General features: G+C 35.8%; 1 protein-coding gene across 1 annotated transcript; it reads right to left on the bottom strand.

Annotated features, from left to right (window-relative positions):
• Window positions 1-7,347: 7,347 nt before the first annotated feature.
• Window positions 7,348-18,296, bottom strand: LOC21404798. Its single transcript, XM_024162129.1, has 10 exons — window positions 17,530-18,296; window positions 15,732-15,917; window positions 12,968-13,060; window positions 10,528-10,710; window positions 10,337-10,439; window positions 10,072-10,257; window positions 9,416-9,806; window positions 8,519-9,311; window positions 7,933-8,351; window positions 7,348-7,843 (listed from the first exon to the last, which is right to left on the bottom strand). Exons 1-10 carry the CDS (start codon window positions 17,755-17,757, stop codon window positions 7,783-7,785), a joined length of 2,643 nt encoding a protein of 880 aa, XP_024017897.1. The 5' UTR covers window positions 17,758-18,296; the 3' UTR covers window positions 7,348-7,782.
• Window positions 18,297-18,325: the final 29 nt, after the last annotated feature.

The raw sequence follows: 18,325 nt of genomic DNA on the forward strand, positions 1-18,325 counted from the left end.
AATCTTGTAAGAATTTTTCTTACTTTTTTGCTTTTCTAAAAACAATAGAGACGTAAGGGAGTAGTTGCACAAGGACGGAAATCGAGGGAGGGCGCAGAGAAGTACGTCTAGAAGAACTGCTGGAGGCGCATGACTTGGGGATTGGAGGCGCACGACCTGGATGTTTGGAAGCAGACAACCCAGGTTTAGAGTCTTTCGGTCTAGGATTGAGAAACACAGGGCCTAAGATAATTTTTGGGTTATATTAAAGAAAGCTGAGAAAACGAGGTGTTAACCATGAAGATATATATAGGGACTTGTCAGAGTTTGAACCATGAGAAAAATTAAATAAGAAAATAAAATAAAGAAGAAAAGAAAAAAGAGTTGTAGTTCGGGCTAGTTGCCAACATCTATGGGTTAAAAAAAATGAGAAATGTTCATTAGTAAGGATCACTATGAATGATGCTCCGTATAAATAGACATTATAAACACATAAACAGATAAGTTACCTAAGAATAAAACTAAGAGATTTTCTAATATGAAAATAAATAAAAGAAAAGGTCAAAATTATTAATAAAGGTAACTATGTTTTCTTTTCCTTGTAAGTTGTAATACCAATGTGATTTTACAAGAAATCAACTTAGAGCCTCCTATTAGAACTATCGTCAATTTATAACCCTTTAAATGATGAATACAAAATATTTTGAATTAAATGAAAGAATTATCTCGAGCTTCTCCTTTTGAGGTTTACTGAGCGTCCTAAGAAAAGAGGCGTGATTTTCTTTCCTATCTAATTATATACCCTACAAAATCAATAATGAGAGTTCAATCATGGTCTCACACAATTGAGAATAAAAATATCAATCTTTGCATCCCTTTCCTTTTGAATACTGATTGAATAGAATGAATGTCAAATTATTTATATACTCATAACTTCGCATGTTATAAGATAGATTTTTTTTTATGTAAAGCGATATTTTAATAATTACTATCAAATTCATAATCTTATGTTCTTTAAACATTGGAAAGGGAATTGATTATTTTTCATTACACCTTCCAGTAGATAGGTCTAGAGATAGTCAAAGATTTTCATTCTTGTTAAATTAATTTTCTTTTCAATCTTATTACTTTTCCCTTCACGTTCTTTTATGGTTGGGTTTTTACATGAAAGGGAAAGGCAATTAGAGTGACTATTTTTCCCCTTTAATCACACGTATACTTACAAAATTATAGGAAGATTAGTTTGGTAGGCCTTATATAATATGCTATTGATTCTAGGAAATGAATACTAAATTTACTTATATTTTCGTGATAATTTACGTATTATAATACAATCTAATGATTACACTATGTACATTTTAAAAATTATACTATTAAAGGAAATGAATACTAAATTTACTTATATTTTCGTGATAATTTAGGTATTATAATACAATCTAATGATTACACTATGTACATTTTAAAAATTATATTGATAATATTTCTAGTGTTAAGTAGTATAATAAATATTGAAAAGAAAATTGAATTTTTTTTTTAAAAAAATTAAAATTGAATTGTTTTCTATTTGTAATAGAAAATTGAATTATTTTCAGTCGGTATTTTGTATATTTCTACTGCCCAAACCGGAATTAATTAATTCTGATATTTACAAACACATAAACAGCCTGATTAATTTTCAGAGTTTGTCGTGAAAGAGGAGAGAGAGAAGAGAGAGTTTTTTTTAATTCTTTAAAATTCTTAATAGATTTAAAGTATTTTGTAAAATATGTTTTAAAAAAGTTCAATTTTTAATTAATTGATGATAAGAGCAATTTTGCCATTTTATGTCTCGAAAATAAGAGTCAATTATCAAGATACTAAAAAATAATTTTTTAAAATTTTAAGATACTCGTGTGAAATTATCAAAAACACAAGATGTTAAACTCAAATTTTGATATAATATAAGGTATTAAAATGAAATTTTCCCTTAATCTTAACCCACTAAGATGATGAGTCAAAAACTAATTACTAGGAGAGGAAAAATAGATCGAAAAATGGATTCATATATGTTGTATTCAAGCTAAAAAAAAAAAAAAAAAAAAAAAAAAAAAAAAACCCAAACTACACACTTCGATCTCTGTCTTCTTTTCCTTCGCTATCTATCTTCGTTTTTAATTAAAAGCCTTGTATAATGTTCCGCACCTAATTTGTTCTCGTCTTTTTCCTTAAACGATGGGACCTGAAACACGCGTGCTGGAATCATTACTTTTGTCGCAAACTGATTTTTACTAATTACAGGGTTGACCTAATCTTTGCTTACTAATTTTTAATGGGTTTGTATGTTTAATGAAGAGAATAAGAAGTGACATTAATTATCATATGCAGTTTACGTTTATAAACAGTTTAATGCAGTTTACGTTTATATTATTTACTCTAGTAAACTCCCATTCAGCCAACCAAATATTAAAACGAGAATAAAGTAACCTAACGGTAATTCTATATTTAACTCCATCATGAAATGTAGAATTCTAATCTCTCAGCCTCAAATTCAAATATTTCTAGTAATGCTTGAGGGTAAATCTGAAAGATAAGATAACAAATTTGTATGCAATCAAATTAAACGCAATGGTTTTTGGTGGAGTGTTTTTCTTCTGTGAAAAAATAAAAATAAAAAGAATCATTACCAAAAGCTTTCCATAAATGGTTAAATCTTAAGTTAGATTAGTCACTAGTAAACTTAAGAACATATTGTTTACCAATGAATTCGTCTACTCATCCTATCCCATTTATTTTAGTGCTTACTCTTGCACATTTAAGAATCAAGTAGTACTTACTAGCCAAAAAAAAAAAAACTGAATCAAGTACTTGTGAGCTGACTTATATGGATCAATTGGAGGAGGAATATATTAGTCTTCTTTTTATATATAATCACATTACTATTAAATATAGCCAAGCTTTGGTTAGCAGCTGTGCCACCCTATCTTGAGTTAAAAAGAATTCTCAATTATTGAAGTTTATATTTACATTGTTTATGCTATATATGTACACATATACATACATACATATATATATATATTATTGTAAGTACTACTGAATAATCAAACATATATATACAGATGTTGTCATGAAATTTAATAGATGGTTGTGTTTTTGCCAAGTACTTTGGATAGTTTGCTAAACAATACTTAATAAAGTACGGATTCTTTGTTCTTGTTCATTAAAAAGGAAAAAAATAAAGCAAATTAATTGAGAGTTGGACGGCATTTGTTTTTCATTCTAAGGTTATAGACTTGGTACCCCAGTTCTAACTTCCAAACAGAAAATAAAATCTAACTACTAAAACCTCAGCAATCTCAGTCTTCTATTAGTGTTTCTCTCTGGGTATTGAACGCGTGTGCAGAGACAAGAGAAAGGAAATTCATGGGAAGAGAGAGGGACCTACAATATTGCATTTCATGATGGTGATTTTGTGCACAACTCATCAAAGATATTGTGATTATTATAGTATAGAAGTTGTTATTTACAACAATTTTTAGGTCTATTACGTATCACTAGCACACGTACAGGTTTCTAATTCGATGTCTAATTTGAAGGGGGATTTTTTTTTTCTCAGTTTTATTTTTTACAAGTAAACCAAAGTTCAGACCTAGAAGTTAAAGGCGAAATACGCATGGCTTGCATTCGTAATGCACTAGAACTCGGTCAACCTTTTTTTTTTTTTTTTTTTTTTTTTGCCTTCCACGATGAGTGCTGGAGCCACTTTTTTCTTCACTATGCAAATATTATATTTAATATAAAAAAAGGTCAAATAAAACAAAAACAGAAACTAAATTATGCAAACGGAAAAAAAAAAGAATAAAATATAAAAAAAGCAACCTATGAGAAAAAACCCAAGACTTTCTCATTTTACAACTCTTTCCACTAGAGGCTCAAAGTTGGTAGGATGACTTTTTTTTTTTTTTTAAGATTGTTGTGATCATTTTTTTCCTCAAAATACCAAGATCTACCAATTCTTCCCAAGAACCCAAATAAACAATTTTCGCCTCTTTATGAGCAAGATGCGATTGTTGGTTTCTTATTCATTATTCGCTTCAAGACTTCTTCTTTCAGAAAAGGACTTGGTCTACTAGATCTTCTCAAGATTGTTTATTTCTTCTCTATAGAGAATTCGTTTGATAAATTATAAATGACACTATGACCGATAAGACTAAGGAAAATGAGACAAATACCCCTTTAAAGTATATGGATCAAGATTTCTACATTTTACTCTTTATTAATTACCTTTTTACTCAAATAACTATACTAGTAAAAGAGTATTAATAAAAAATGAAAGAAAATCCAGATTCATGTACTTTTGAAAGTAAATTCTATAATTTTCTCATAAGAAGGACTAACCTCCAAATTGATACCGCTTACGCGGACGGCACCAGAGGTCTAATATTCAATGACGAAATCTCAAGGGTGTTAGTGGGAACACACAGGGAATTACTAATAGAGGGCGTGTAAAGGCTTTTGTCCATGTTAACAGTGTTCGGGCTACGATCTGGGTTTCATTGCTCAAAATTGTTCTATGAAAGAGTTACATCAAGCTCCCCATATTTACTATGAGATTGAACGCTTGAATCGTCCTCAAATGTTTCCACAGGAAGGGAACTGAATTTGTTGGATATCGTTGTTCCAAATTCTACAGGCCCAGCCATGTTATGTTGTTGTTTAATGTTTAGTATTTGGACTCCACGTGAATAGATGTCACATTAGTTGCTATAGTGGTTGTAGTTTTGGCTGCAACATTAGCATCTTTGGCATCGACATTATTATCCTAGGAGGATTTAACAATTGGGTCGTAGACTTGACTACTTCCGGCAGTAATCTATGTCTTTATTATTTTGGTCTTGATATTGATAGCCATTCAAATTAAAGTGACTAATAGAGGAGCATTTGTGCAACAATCTGACGAGTTCTCATATACTCCACCGAAATGAGCAGATAAAATCCCTCTTTCAACATGCAACGTATCAAAATATAAAGCAACAAATAAATCAATATCGACATGAACATGGGCATTATGGCCGTAAACTCCTTCTATAGTATTTCTGTCAAAGACGAATTGGCGTGCCAATACCATAAGAAATTTGAAGAAGAATATGTGGATCCCAATATTTCCAAGCAAGATCAAGAAATCTCACCGAAGCTTGCATGTTCGATAATTTTTCCTAATAAGGTTTAAAATCTGCAGTTCACTTCTACAGACGGAGAATGTCTTGTTGAATTATACAAGTTCCCATGGCCCAAACCCTAATCGTTTCTTCCAAAGAAGAAAATTAAAAGCGAAAAAAACCTCTTCCAATGAAATAATTTTCCAATCGCCATATAAATTCCACGTGAATTGAAGTTTGGTTTTCAGCTTAAGGACCTTCCAAGGTTGATCATCCTTTGAGAGAAAAAGCCACCCAAGTAAAGCCAATTGACATTCCAGAAACGTGTTTCTATAGACTGCTTTAGATATATGCATGTTGAAGTATATACCCCTTTCTGAACTAGCTTGGTGGATTTAGAAGAATACAAGAATGGTACCTGTTTATTAGAGAGTATAGCTGCATACCGTGGTTTCTTTGATTGTTTAATATTCCACGTTAGATTTTGGGGCTAAAGATCTAACCTGGCACGGCCTGAGGGCTAGGGCTAGGCATCCCAAGCTCCAGGCAAAGAGTTGGCCTCCGAGCCTGCCCGTTTGACCCAACCCAAATTGGCTCCACCAAGTGGAAGCAACCACCTTGTTAATGGAGTGCAGGATCACCCCATTGGAAGCATTACCTCTGAGAATGGGGGACATTGGTTGCAACAATTACCTTATGAAGCAAGCGTTCTACTGAGGTCCATGTTATAGACGAACATATGCTGAGGCCGACAAAAGCAACAGGACAACAACGGTGTAGTCAAAGCTGATGACCGAAAGTTGAATGAACGAGGATGACGACGGCACCAAGCAACGATGATATTGGTAAGAAATGGCGTGCTTAGTGACATTTTGGCCTTTAAGCTTCGTGTTGAACATTTGGGCAAAGCTGTCGGAAAGTCAGACAAAGTTATGACAAAGATAAACGCTATTACAGTTAATGACGGAGACAAATGTTGTTACTGCCTAACAGGCGTGTAAGCGTCAAGATGGTGTAAGCATCGAGATGGCCTGAGAACAAAACCCATTCAGCTTGCAGCAACATGACTGGCAAAATGGCAGCCTGGGCTGCATGACCAACGGGGGTTCATCAAAGAAACTCACAAACGGATCAAAGGTGGCGGCGACACTCTAGTATAGCTGCATACCGTGGTTTCTTTGATTGTTTAATATTCCACGTTAGATTTTGGGGCTAAAGATCTAACCTAGCACGGCCTGAGGGCTAGGGCTAGGCATCCCGAGCTCCAGGCAAAGAGTTGGCCTCCGAGCCTGCCCGTTTGACCCAACTCAAATTGGCTCCACCAAGTGGAAGCAACCACCTTGTTAATGAAGTGCAGGATCACCCCATTGGAAGCATTACCTCTGAGAATGGGGGACATTGGTTGCAACAATTACCTTATGAAGCAAGCGTTCGACTGAGGTCCATGTTATAGACGAACATATGCTGAGGCCGACAAAAGCAACAGGACAACAACGGTGTAGTCAAAGCTGATGACCGAAAGTTGAATGAACGAGGATGACGACGGCACCAGGCAACGATGATATTGGTAAGAAATGGCGTGCTTAGTGGCATTTTGGCCTTTAAGCTTCGTGTTGAACATTTGGGCAAAGCTGTCGGAAAGTCAGACAAAGTTATGACAAAGATAAACGCTATTACAGTTAATGACGGAGACAAATGTTGTTACTGCCTAACAGGCGTGTAAGCGTCAAGATGGTGTAAGCATCAAGATGGCCTGAGAACAAAACCCATTCAGCTTGCAGCAACATGACTGGCAAAATGGCAGCCTGGGCTGCATGACCGACAGGGGTTCATCAAAGAAACTCACAAACGGATCAAAGGTGGCGGCGACACTCGTGCTCGGTAAAACCCTAACAGAGCATTATTCTGCCACCAAGTAGCCAATGTCAAAGCCACATAGCAATGAGTAGTATATACATCACCATTCAAGTTTTAGAAATTTAATTTTTATCCTTAAATTTTTATATAAGAATTTGTTATACCACCTACAAAAGAAAAATTATATTTGTACTCACTCAGTAATTGAAATATACAAGTGTTCTTATCGTTGAATAAAAAAAGTTATATCCAACTTTTTTCATGACACCAATGAAAATTTTCCAGGCCCGCCATTTAGACACTGAACCCCGAAATTTGCAACCAGTAGTCCACCGGCTGCAACAATAGTAATTGCATTTTGGATAACAAAACAACGGAAGAGAAAGGGACGAGTTGATATTAACTTGTAACTTGCAAATCATATAAATAATACTACAAGCTGCAAAAGATCAATATTACAAGCTACGTCAGTCAACAGCAACAAAGTGTTGTGTTTCAAACTTCTACCTACAGGGTAACAGTCAAAAAACAATACCGGAAGGAACCCATAAAATTAAACATCCTATATATAAACAACACCTCAAAGTAAAGCAATGATGCCAAGATACTTGTGAGAGCGGAATAATTAGCAGAAATGTACAGAAAGTTTCCCTTTTAAGAGGAAGAATATCAAAGTGCATATGGAGTTTCCAAAAGGGTTGAGAGCTATTGAGGCAAGGAAGCTTAGGCTCAAGCAGGTTTGATAGATTCACCAAAATACCCGAAAGCCTTTTTAAAACCAGAATAAACAGATTTCAACTCGCTCTTGCGGTTAGACAGATAAAGGAGGGAAATCATCTTCATCTTTCAAAGCATATGATTGTACAGCAATCCTACAGGCCCAGAACAACCAATCAGGCAAGAGTCCCAAGTATGTTGCAATAATAATGGTTTGAATTTCAGTCAAAATTTAAATTCATACCTATCTTTATCCATACTCAGCACAGGTTTCAGCTTCTCTGTTCCAGGTGAGGCAAGGCTTGAGCCCGAATTTTGTATGAGAGCCAGCCCAGTGTTTGTTTGCCAGCTTCCTCTAAGCAAGGGCGCCTCTGATGGCATATGTGCAATTGACCCGAATTCAACCAAAGGCTCTGGCTGATGCATTGCACCATTGCCATTAGAGTTGACCTTCCTCCGAGGGGAATCAGAGGGGTCATCCGAAGAACCAGACTTTCCATAGCCTTTATGCGCAAAAATTTGTGCTTGTGCATTATCATGACCGCTTCTCTCAGGAAAACCATTTTCTGTAGCTAGTGTTACCAAACGGCCATTGTTACGGGGAGATCTCACCGGCGCTTGGTTTTTTCCCCTTGGTGTCATGGGCCTATCCCTGTAATGATTCTGCAAAAGTTTTTACAGAAAAGCACTTCAGATGAGATGGCCCACCACCTAAACTGAAACGAGTACCCAACATGACACAACTACGGTCCTCAATATAACTTAGATTTTTGGTTTTCAAATAAAAGTAAATAAATATTGAACAATTCAGAAGCTTAGAATATGTTTACCATATTGGGAAAGTATGTCCCTGTTCCCCGTGGCTTTGGCATCTCCTCCACCGCAAATCCTATGCCACCAGGTAATAATGGCGGGTTCATAGAATAAAAAGTCGGTTGAGGGACCACACCATTGTTGATTTGAGAAAAAACACTCTGCTTAAGCTGCACAGACCGCCGTATTACCTCCCATGATTTCTTGCTCTGAAACTGGGAAATAATAGGCGGGATGGAAGGAACAGATGCAGCTAATGCATATTTGTAGCACCACCTACCATAATGCAAACTGCTAAGGTGGCTTTCATAATCCCCACTGAGATCTGACGAAGTTTGGAAAGGATCAGGAGCTCCCGATAAAACAGCAGACATCCTATAACGAGAATAACTTGGATAAAAGTCTTCAGAGGATAAAGCAATTGAACTCAATCGTGAAAGATGTTGCTTTGATCCAACTGGAGACGAAGCCTTATGATCTCTCACCAACTGGTTTTCATCCTGGTCACCAGCTGTATTCTCTGCAGATTTATCATGTTCTGCTTGTTCAATATGCTGATAACCATTCATTTCTCCATTTCTGATGAATGAATGAGTAAAATATAGATGAGGCGCATAATGTGCATTATTCAAAGGGGATGTGTTTGCCTCAACACTAGTAGGGGAAGATTTTGGTGCATCGTTTGGAATAGTAAGACTTTGAAGTCTCAATGTAGCAAGGTCTTTTGCATCCCCCTTAAGACGATTGTCGGAAACAATAGTCCCATTTAAAGAACTGTCACGTTTAGACAAGTCTGTGGACGACATTGCTAAAGACTCTGCGTGTGGTCCATTCACAAATCTAGCAGAGATTACTTCTGTCCCTGATATCTCAACATCACTGATTCCACCCTGCAACGATCCTTCATGATCCAATCTAAAGACTCTGTGTGTGGTCCATTCACAAATCTAGCAGAGATTACTTCTGTCCCCGATATCTCAACATCACTGATTCCACCCTGCAACGATCCTTCATGATCCAAACTAGATTCGCCGGTTATGTCACCTGAATAGGAAGATTCTATTTCATAAACTGTCTGACTTTCTCGCAACCCTGTACCGAAAATTGATGCAGCACTAAGTTCATCATGTCCAGACATAGGGAGATGATCTTGAACATCAGGCCTTTGCCCCTTTCCATGCCTTTCCAATGTGTTAGAGAAAAACTTTCGAATTTCATCACCAATGTTCTCTTCAGGCTGGGAAAGAATGTGCCCCAGTTTCCGAGCACCATATGTGAAAGCACTCCTTATTCGATAAAAATTTCCTGCATATAATAAGAAATTTTACCTTAAACCATTTTGTCAAATTAATTTGGTCGAAGAGCATTTAAAGCAACATTTCATCGTATGCCAACAATATCACAGGCTTCAGCAACTTAGTCATGATACTTGTGGAACCTAAACGAATTTTATTTGCAGATGAACAGATCAGTATTTCCCTCAGGACACCTTACAAGAAGGTGGGGAAATGGCACTTGTACTCAATTTTAAAAAGGAAAGGGTCAAGGTCGTCTAACTGGACGGTATTACCTTTGCTCACACTGCGCCCAAGGTTGTTATTTTCTTTCAATGGATCAACAATGTTTAGATGCTTTGAAGGGAATAATCGAGAGCTTGTCTCATATCCTCTTGAAGGAGCTGAGAACATTTCAGCACATCCCTTGAGAAAATCATCAGTGAGCAATAGGTCATGACCACCATTTTCAGGTATCCCCGCTGTGTAAGAAACTAAGATAAGTATTTTGACTGTAGGGGGAAACGTTCTCTGAGGAAAATGCAAAAGAATGTTACTCACCCATAATTTCTGGAAGTGAGGATATCCGTACTGGACCATTCAAGCTAATGCAGTAGTTATCCCAGTCAAAGTTACTAAAGTAGTCCAAAAATTTATACAATACCTACAAGGTTTATAAAAATCAACAGTTAATATTCTGTAACAAACTTTTATGCAAGGTATGCAAGTAGGAAATTTCTTGAAGCACTCACCGCTAAAGGGCCATTCAAGGATGAGTGGAAGCGATGGAAGATATATAGAACCAAAGTCTCTAAAGCATATGTAGAAATCAAACCATGATGAGCACCAAGAATACGGCTCTCATAATAGCACCAAGCCTTAATAAGTATGATACTTCGTTTGAAAAGATGGTCTTTGCCAATAAGGACATCAACCTGTCGCAACAAACATATAAATTGCATGAGAGGAGACATAGTTATAAATTCGCTAAAATGTTCAAGAACATTGTTTTCAAATCAGAATCAATTTATGTTTCATCTCCTAATGATTAAGCATATCATCTAAGGTAGAAATATTGAAACAAAAATAAAGCTACAAATTGCAGGAGGAAGATAAGAGACTATGTTCAAACTATACCAGATACATTGAAGCATAAAATAAGAAGATAAAAAATAAAAAAATAAAAACAAATGATATGATGATGCTTGCTTCATAGTTGTTACTTGTCAAAAACTTAAAATAAAATATTATTATCACCTAAGCCCCCTGAACTTTGGGGTCACCCCCACTTACCCCCTGAACTTTAAAAATTCTCACTTTACTACCATAAGCTTCTACAAACTTCCACTTTGCCCCTTCCGTCCAAATTTCCGGTGTTTGCACTTATGCCCCCTAAACTTAGGGGGCATAGGTGCAAATCACCAAAAATTCAATTATGATTTTACCCTCAAATACCATGCGCGTGAGTACAAGTAAAGACGTTTTCCATCTCTTTTAAATAGAAATTTGGACGAAAGGGGCAAAGTTGAAGTTCATGAAAGTTTAAAGTAGTAAAGTAGGAATTTTCAAAGTTCAGGAGGCAAAGTGGGGTTGACTAAAAAGTTCAGAGGGCATAGGTGATAATAATCCTAAAATAAATTATAAATATCGTAAAATACAAATCTAAATCAACCCATAACGATAAAAATCTTGAAAATGAATCTTGAAATAAATGAATCGGATGATGCAATTGTATTATCCATCCCAAAAGCTTAAGCTGTTAGGAGGTGTGCCAACAATAGTTTTTATATTTTAACACTCCCCCTCACGTGTGGGCTGGACAATGGGCAATCGTATGGGTAAATTAATTGGAAAGCCCAACACGTGAATATTTAAGCCCGAGATATATTAAAAACCCAACACATGGTGACAATTTACATGGGGATAAAGATTGCAATTACAGGAGTTTGAACTCAGGACCTCCCGCTCTGATACCATGTTAGTTTAACAATCCATCCCAAAAACTTAAGCTGTTAGGAGGTGTGCCAACAATAGTTTTTATATTTTAACACATATCATAAAATACGAATCTAAATCAAACTATAACGATAAAAATCTTAAAAATGAATCTTGAAATAAATGAATCGGATGATGCAATTGTATTCCCCACACAATCAAATCTTATGATTCCACGGTTGATAAAAAAATATTTTCAATTTTGAAAATGTGAAAAATAAGTTGATTTATCAAACCTACAAACTTTTAAATATCAAACAATAAAAAAATGAAAATAAGAAAATGTTGGGGGCCGTTTGGTAGCACTTATTTTGGAAATGTTTGCTAACGCTTCCTGGGGAGTGCAAGTTGGAAATGGTTTTGAAATTGTTTGGTTCCATTTTACTGGAAATGGAAACAAAAATGAAAAATTGTATTGATACTCTGTTAAGAAAATGGAAATGCTCTAGAGTAGATGTCCTTGTGCCATTTTCATTTTTTATGTTTTACATACTCAACATATATTTTCAAAAACATAACCAAATACAGTCTACTTTTAACTTATAGTCAAAACGATATCTCTAGAAAAAACAACCAGACACAACTTCAAAAATGATACCAACACACTTCCCATCCGTTTTGGGAATGGTGTTGCACTCCTTTATGAAATTGTGTTCGAGTGATTATCTAAAGATTCTTTTTCATTTCCATACCCAAAACAAAACCATTCTAACAACACTCCCAAAAGGCTCTAAATTTCCTATAAACCAATTTACTAAAAAAAAAAAAAGAAAAAGAAAAAAAGAAAGAAAAAAGCCAGCTAATGCTTGTGCTATTTGGATCTTAAGAGCATGACTCAAAGATTAAAGTTTAAAAGTTCAACACACAAGGACAAAGGATATTAGTCATTACCAAAGAAAAAATAAGGGTCAATGTTTTGAGGTAGAGATTCAGAAATTTGTTTGCTACATAAAGAGAGAGAGAGAGAGAAAAGAATGATTTATGATTCCATTTAGGTTCGACAACATTGCTTGAAGCCAATACATTTTACCTTAGAACTAATTACCTTTATTTATAATGAAAAAAGATCATGAGGACGTAAAAGCAACTCATAAAGACAAGTGTAGACAACAGGTTAGACCTTCCAAAGGATATATCAATTTAGAGCTTTAAAACATAGAATGTTTAAAGTTATATGGATGTCATAAGCCTGACTACCTGCTCAAGAAAGCATAATGTACAAAGCCCTCCCAACTGATTGAACGAAATATCAACCACAATGTTCTGTACAAGACATTTCACAAGCTTAACCTGCCACCCAAAAACCCAAAGGTCTTAGAACAAAGATAACAAGCTATGAAACGGTCATACAAAATTTCAACTGAATCATGAAACAATGAACAAAACCAACAAGAAGAAGAAAAGTCAACTAAAAAGAAGAGCAGGCTAGATGACATTTTATCACTAGAAGTAAAACCACACAACCTGCAAGTGCATGAGCATCGAAGTATGCCTCTACAACCTCAAAACCATCACTCCTAGAATAGTGGAGAACTTGTACTTTCAGGTCACTAGTCTTTATCAAATGCAGGGTAAGATTATACAATAATCTTAGAAATCCGAGCCAAGAAGGTTAGCTTAAAACCTCCTACACATATTCTTTTACCTTTAAATTGAAAAGAAGAGCTTACAGGAATACATGTCAAAAACTATAAACCATCGAAAATTTTACTATTAGGGACTGAAAATCCTCACTGTTCCTTGTTTATCCTGTAACCAAACTACAAACCATCGAAGTTTTACCTTTAATTTGATTTAGTTTTGATTATCCCGTATTTTTGGAACTGGATGAGTGGAGGATAACTCTTCCTATTTGTTCCTTGTTCCCTCTTTCTTCATTAACAAAGGTTTTCATTTCTTTTCAAATAAAAAAAAAAGAAAAAGAAAAAGAAAATCCTAATAAGAACCGAACTTGAATTGAGGAATTGAACAGAAAAGCAAAATTATATTGATGAAGTAATTGAAAGAGATTACAAGATAGATTGGCAGACGTTCGAGAGGTCTGCTAGCTCTCCCAAGAGTTTTCCCAGTTTACTCTAATCCATCCCCCACCTTTAGTCTCTTTCTATTCCTTATATACTACTACTAACTAGCTTAAAAAACATAACAAACCAACCCTAATTATATACTACTACTAACTAGCTTAACAAACATAACAAACCAACCCTAATAACAAACCACTAACCACTTATTATATTGATTACTAATTACTAACATAATCCTATCAAATCCTCACCAATAGAGAGAGAGAGAGAGAGAGAGAGAGAGAGATAGATAGAGAGAGACCTCAAGTGCTGGTGGAATATCATATGTTACTTTTAGAATGTCATTCAAGTTTATGATTCAACGAAAAAAAGGTCAATGAGAAAAAGAATGAATAAGCAGATAAAAGGAATCGTGAAGACGAGACTATATTCATTATTGTCCATAGGAATGAAATAAGAAAGAGAAACATAGAGATTTAGGGAGGAGAAGAAACTCAGAATAAGGAATAAGTAAACTTTTTCCCCTTTTTTTTTCCTTTTACAAGAGAACTTCATTTTATTGATAATGAGTCAATGACACCACGTACAAAGAAAAGAGGAAAGCAATTCTCTAAAAACGCGAAAGAGAAAAGCATAACAAAAAAAAAAACACACACACACACACACAAAAGCTAAAGAGAATAGTCATGACACATATCACCAATGGCATCCGTCCAATTTAAAACAATTAGAGAATAGAAAAAATCATTGAAAGCTTTATCCGTTGTTGCCCATAAAGATGCTGAAAATTTTACTTTCTCAAAAAGACCTGTCATTTCTAATTCTTTTTCTTTGAAAACAATCATCCAAAGAAGTATATCACCAAATATTGCCACAACAGTCTAGCCATCTTATTAGATCCGAACCCCACAGTTTTCTCCAGCAAGAAGAAATTTCAATGGGCAGGAAAAACACAAAGAATCCTAATTCGCTCAGTAATTTGTACCATAATTTCCAGGCCTGGGACAGTGAAGTAGATGATGATCGATAAGTTTCTGCAACAATTAGGGTGTAATCCATATTTGCTTTTGACAACCATTGCCCACAAGGAATGTTGTTCTAAAGGAAATGTCGACAAACATTTACCCAAAAGGTTCAAATGTTTAGCGTAATCAATTATACTTATAGACGGTCAATCCTAATCTAACTAGAAAAACAAAGATTCAAAAAGAGATAAGACTAATCCTAAATAGATATGGCAAACCATAGCTAACCTAATAATCCAAGATCCTCTATTAAACATGGCCATCGCATATGTATCTCAATTGTAAAAATCATAAAACTAATGTATGGGCAAGTATCTTTCACATTCAACAAGAAATTTCCTCAAACAAAGTCAACAAACAAATAAGAAATCTGATATGAGTAAAAATGAATAAGAAAAGAAATAAACAAGCGAACTGATAACAATTAAATCTACCAAATCTTGGATGGCAACAAGTGATGCGCCATGTGTTGGCAATAAGTGAAGACATGTGCAACTATGATAACGATGATAGGATAGAGTTCTATTTGAAGCGGAGTAAAAACACATGAATACATGTGTATACGTAATCATGTAGGTATTCATGTATACGTATATGTAAGTGTTTAGGTATTCATGTATATGCATATGTAAGTGTTTAGGTATTCATGTATATGCATATGTAAGTGTTTAGGTATTCATGTATATGCATATGTAAGTGTTTAGGTATTCATGTATATGCATATGTAAGTGTTTAGGTATTCATGTATATGCATATGTAAGTGTTTAGGTATTCATGTATATGCATATGTAAGTGTTTAGGTATTCATGTATATGTATATATAAGTGTTTTTATATAGACACATGTTATGTGTACATCATCATAGTATGCAGCAAAGAACTTTAGTTAACGTGTGGATGAAATGGTAAAAACCTCTGCCCGGATCAATTGCACATCCTTCACAACAAATTCTGCAGCCTTGTTTTGTTCCTCTCTTTCAAGGACCGAACAGACGTCGTTAGCCAAAGCCTCCTCAATATTAAGACCGCCAAAGGCAGTCAAATCAATATCTCCATCAGGTAAATATGTCTTTAGAGGTACTGACCCAAATGGGAACACCTGCAAACACACATGAGTAAGAAAGTTAAGTGTTCTACCAGAATTCCAAAACTAATAAATGGAGAAAGCGTTAGGAAAAAAAGAAAAGCATGCCTAAGTTATCTAAGGGTGGTATACCAACCACTAATGTAAAGTTAAATGCTTTTCCTAACCAGTTGTCAGCAAAAGTTTCAGTTCTGCCGCTGGTTTTTTTTTTCACGTGTAAGTTGGTGTCGAAAGTTTTCCCAACTTATGAAAATAATAACAGGAAAAGCAAAACCTAGTGCACGACTAGGAAAAAAAATCTTTAGCATTAATTGCAATAAAATAATCTGTTAATAACCGGCATTCCATGTAACGCTCAAAACACAAGACGTGCATGCAAAGGAAAACATAATAGATAACATGTAACAAACACCTATCATATGACAGCCATGATGTATCACAATTCGTGACTGTAGCATATCCTGCAACGCTGCAACCTTGGAAAAAGTAAACTACACAACAAGGAGGGGAGGGGGGAAAAAAATTTCAGTTGCAAGGCTGCCAGGCTTAACATACTGTAGTTCCACATACTAAAATTAGGAAACCAGACACTTCTATATGCACCCAGAGAATGAAGCCTACGAAACACAAAGACTTCTCTCCTTTGGAAACACATTTGCTACGGAAACTATGCTGCCTCAACAATACAGTTAGCAAATTGCATCTCCTGCAAGCTATAGCACCTTTCACCAAATAAAATACCTCCAAAAGTAGTCTTCTTTTTTCCAGTGATTTCATCTTTCTCAGACAATGAATAGCCCCTTCCATAAAAAATCCTCAAATTCTAACTTCTCTTGTCATAACATCGTGTCACTTCATTTAAACTACAAACTCAATCTGAGATCTTGAGGAGTAGAAAATACAAAATTTCAGCTAGCTAGACCAAAGGTTAGCCAATGGACGCTTCCATTTTTAGTTTTGGGATGAAAACTCGAACCCCCACCAAAGCCCAAAATCTTTATTAAGCACAAAACTCTGCCAATTATTCACCAAGTAGGCGACCGAAAGAAAACCAACTCCAGACCAATAGAGGAGAAAGAGATACACAATGACCGGACTACACCAATGAAAGCGGACCATGGTTTTTATTCGTTAGCCAAGCGCGTCCATTACAACGCCTCTATTACAGAAGCAAAAGCAATGCGCCCTATTGACCAGCCGAAGAGCACCGTTATAAAAGTGAAAGGATTCCAGAACCTAAACAACTCAGTTAAGAGAAACCACAGGCATATTGGCTCGACTAAAATTCTAACTTTTCATCTTGCCACAACCTTGTTACTTCATTTATAGAACCACAAACTCAATCCAAAATCTCTAAACGGTCGAAACAATTAAGTTTAGGCTAATTAGACAAAAGTCACTGAACACGTACAGATTAGAATTTCTTTTTCTCTTCCCCCAAAAACTTGCAAAATTACTCCAATAAACCAACAATCATATTTTGACTCGAACCACAATGTTCACCGAAAATACACTCAAACAAGAATTGCACAAAAGGCTACAGCTCTAAATTTTCTACAACATTCAAAAATCAACAAAAACACGAGAATGCATATGTAAGGACAACTCGTTTGATAAAGATTCTCACCTCGCAACCGAGAAATCCCCTAATAAGCCTCTGAACGTAATCGATAACCGCTCTCCTCCTCTTCCCCGACACGACGGTGGGCTGAACTTGAGCAATAATCCCCTGAGTCGCTTCCTCCGCTCTCTTCCAGTACTCAGCACCAATCGCCCCCGTCTGATTCGACGGCGACGGCCTCTCCTCCACTAGGACGCCGTTTGGTTCAGGCGACCAATCCCGAAGATCGCCCATGAAATATACGAAATTCCGACGACACGGACACGCAACGAACCCGGTATTTCAGCCGACAACTGCCATGAAACCCCCGAAGGCACCGATTGGCGGCGCGACCATTACGCCTCCGATTGAGGAGTTTCCGAATCGAGGCCGTTGATCGGCGGACGGAGGTTGATCTCCGGCGATCAGACTGGTCGTGACAGGGAAAGCCACGAAACGACAGACGAATAGCAACGAAACGGCAGCCCCGAAACTGAGGTTTTTGCGATGGGATGAGAGAGAGAGAGAGAGAGAGATAGAGAGAGAGGAGAGAGTACAGATTCCAAGGGATTTTGATCGCAAAGTGGTTCTTCTTACGACTTTTTTTTATTTTCCTGTTTTATTTTTTTTTTCCTTTGAATTTTGATATTTGATTTCAGTCCCAAATCAATCAGGGAAACTCAAAACTCATAAATAAATACGCTAATTTCGTCTTTCTTTCCTACCTCCCGTTCCTTGTTTTGTGAATTTTCCTCCGTGTATCCCTTTCCCTTTCTCAATTTCATTTTATTTTTATTTTTATTAATTTTTTTTTTTTTTTTTG

This window comes from Morus notabilis, unplaced genomic scaffold (assembly GCF_000414095.1).
Source record: "Morus notabilis unplaced genomic scaffold, ASM41409v2 Scaffold442, whole genome shotgun sequence".
In the NCBI taxonomy this organism is placed as follows: Eukaryota; Viridiplantae; Streptophyta; class Magnoliopsida; order Rosales; family Moraceae; genus Morus; species Morus notabilis.

What these genes read in the sequence shown, in the direction of transcription:
- LOC21404798 (XM_024162129.1), bottom strand. Translation starts at nt 17,757, where the DNA reads ATGGGCGATCTTCGGGATTGGTCGCCTGAACCAAACGGCGTCCTAGTG. An exon ending in CCTTGAATGGCCCTTTAGCG is followed by an intron (nt 10,440 to 10,527) that starts GTGAGTGCTTCA and finishes TAAACCTTGTAG; the next exon opens with GTATTGTATAAATTTTTGGA. An exon ending in CCACACACAGAGTCTTTAGA is followed by an intron (nt 9,312 to 9,415) that starts TTGGATCATGAA and finishes CGCAGAGTCTTT; the next exon opens with AGCAATGTCGTCCACAGACT.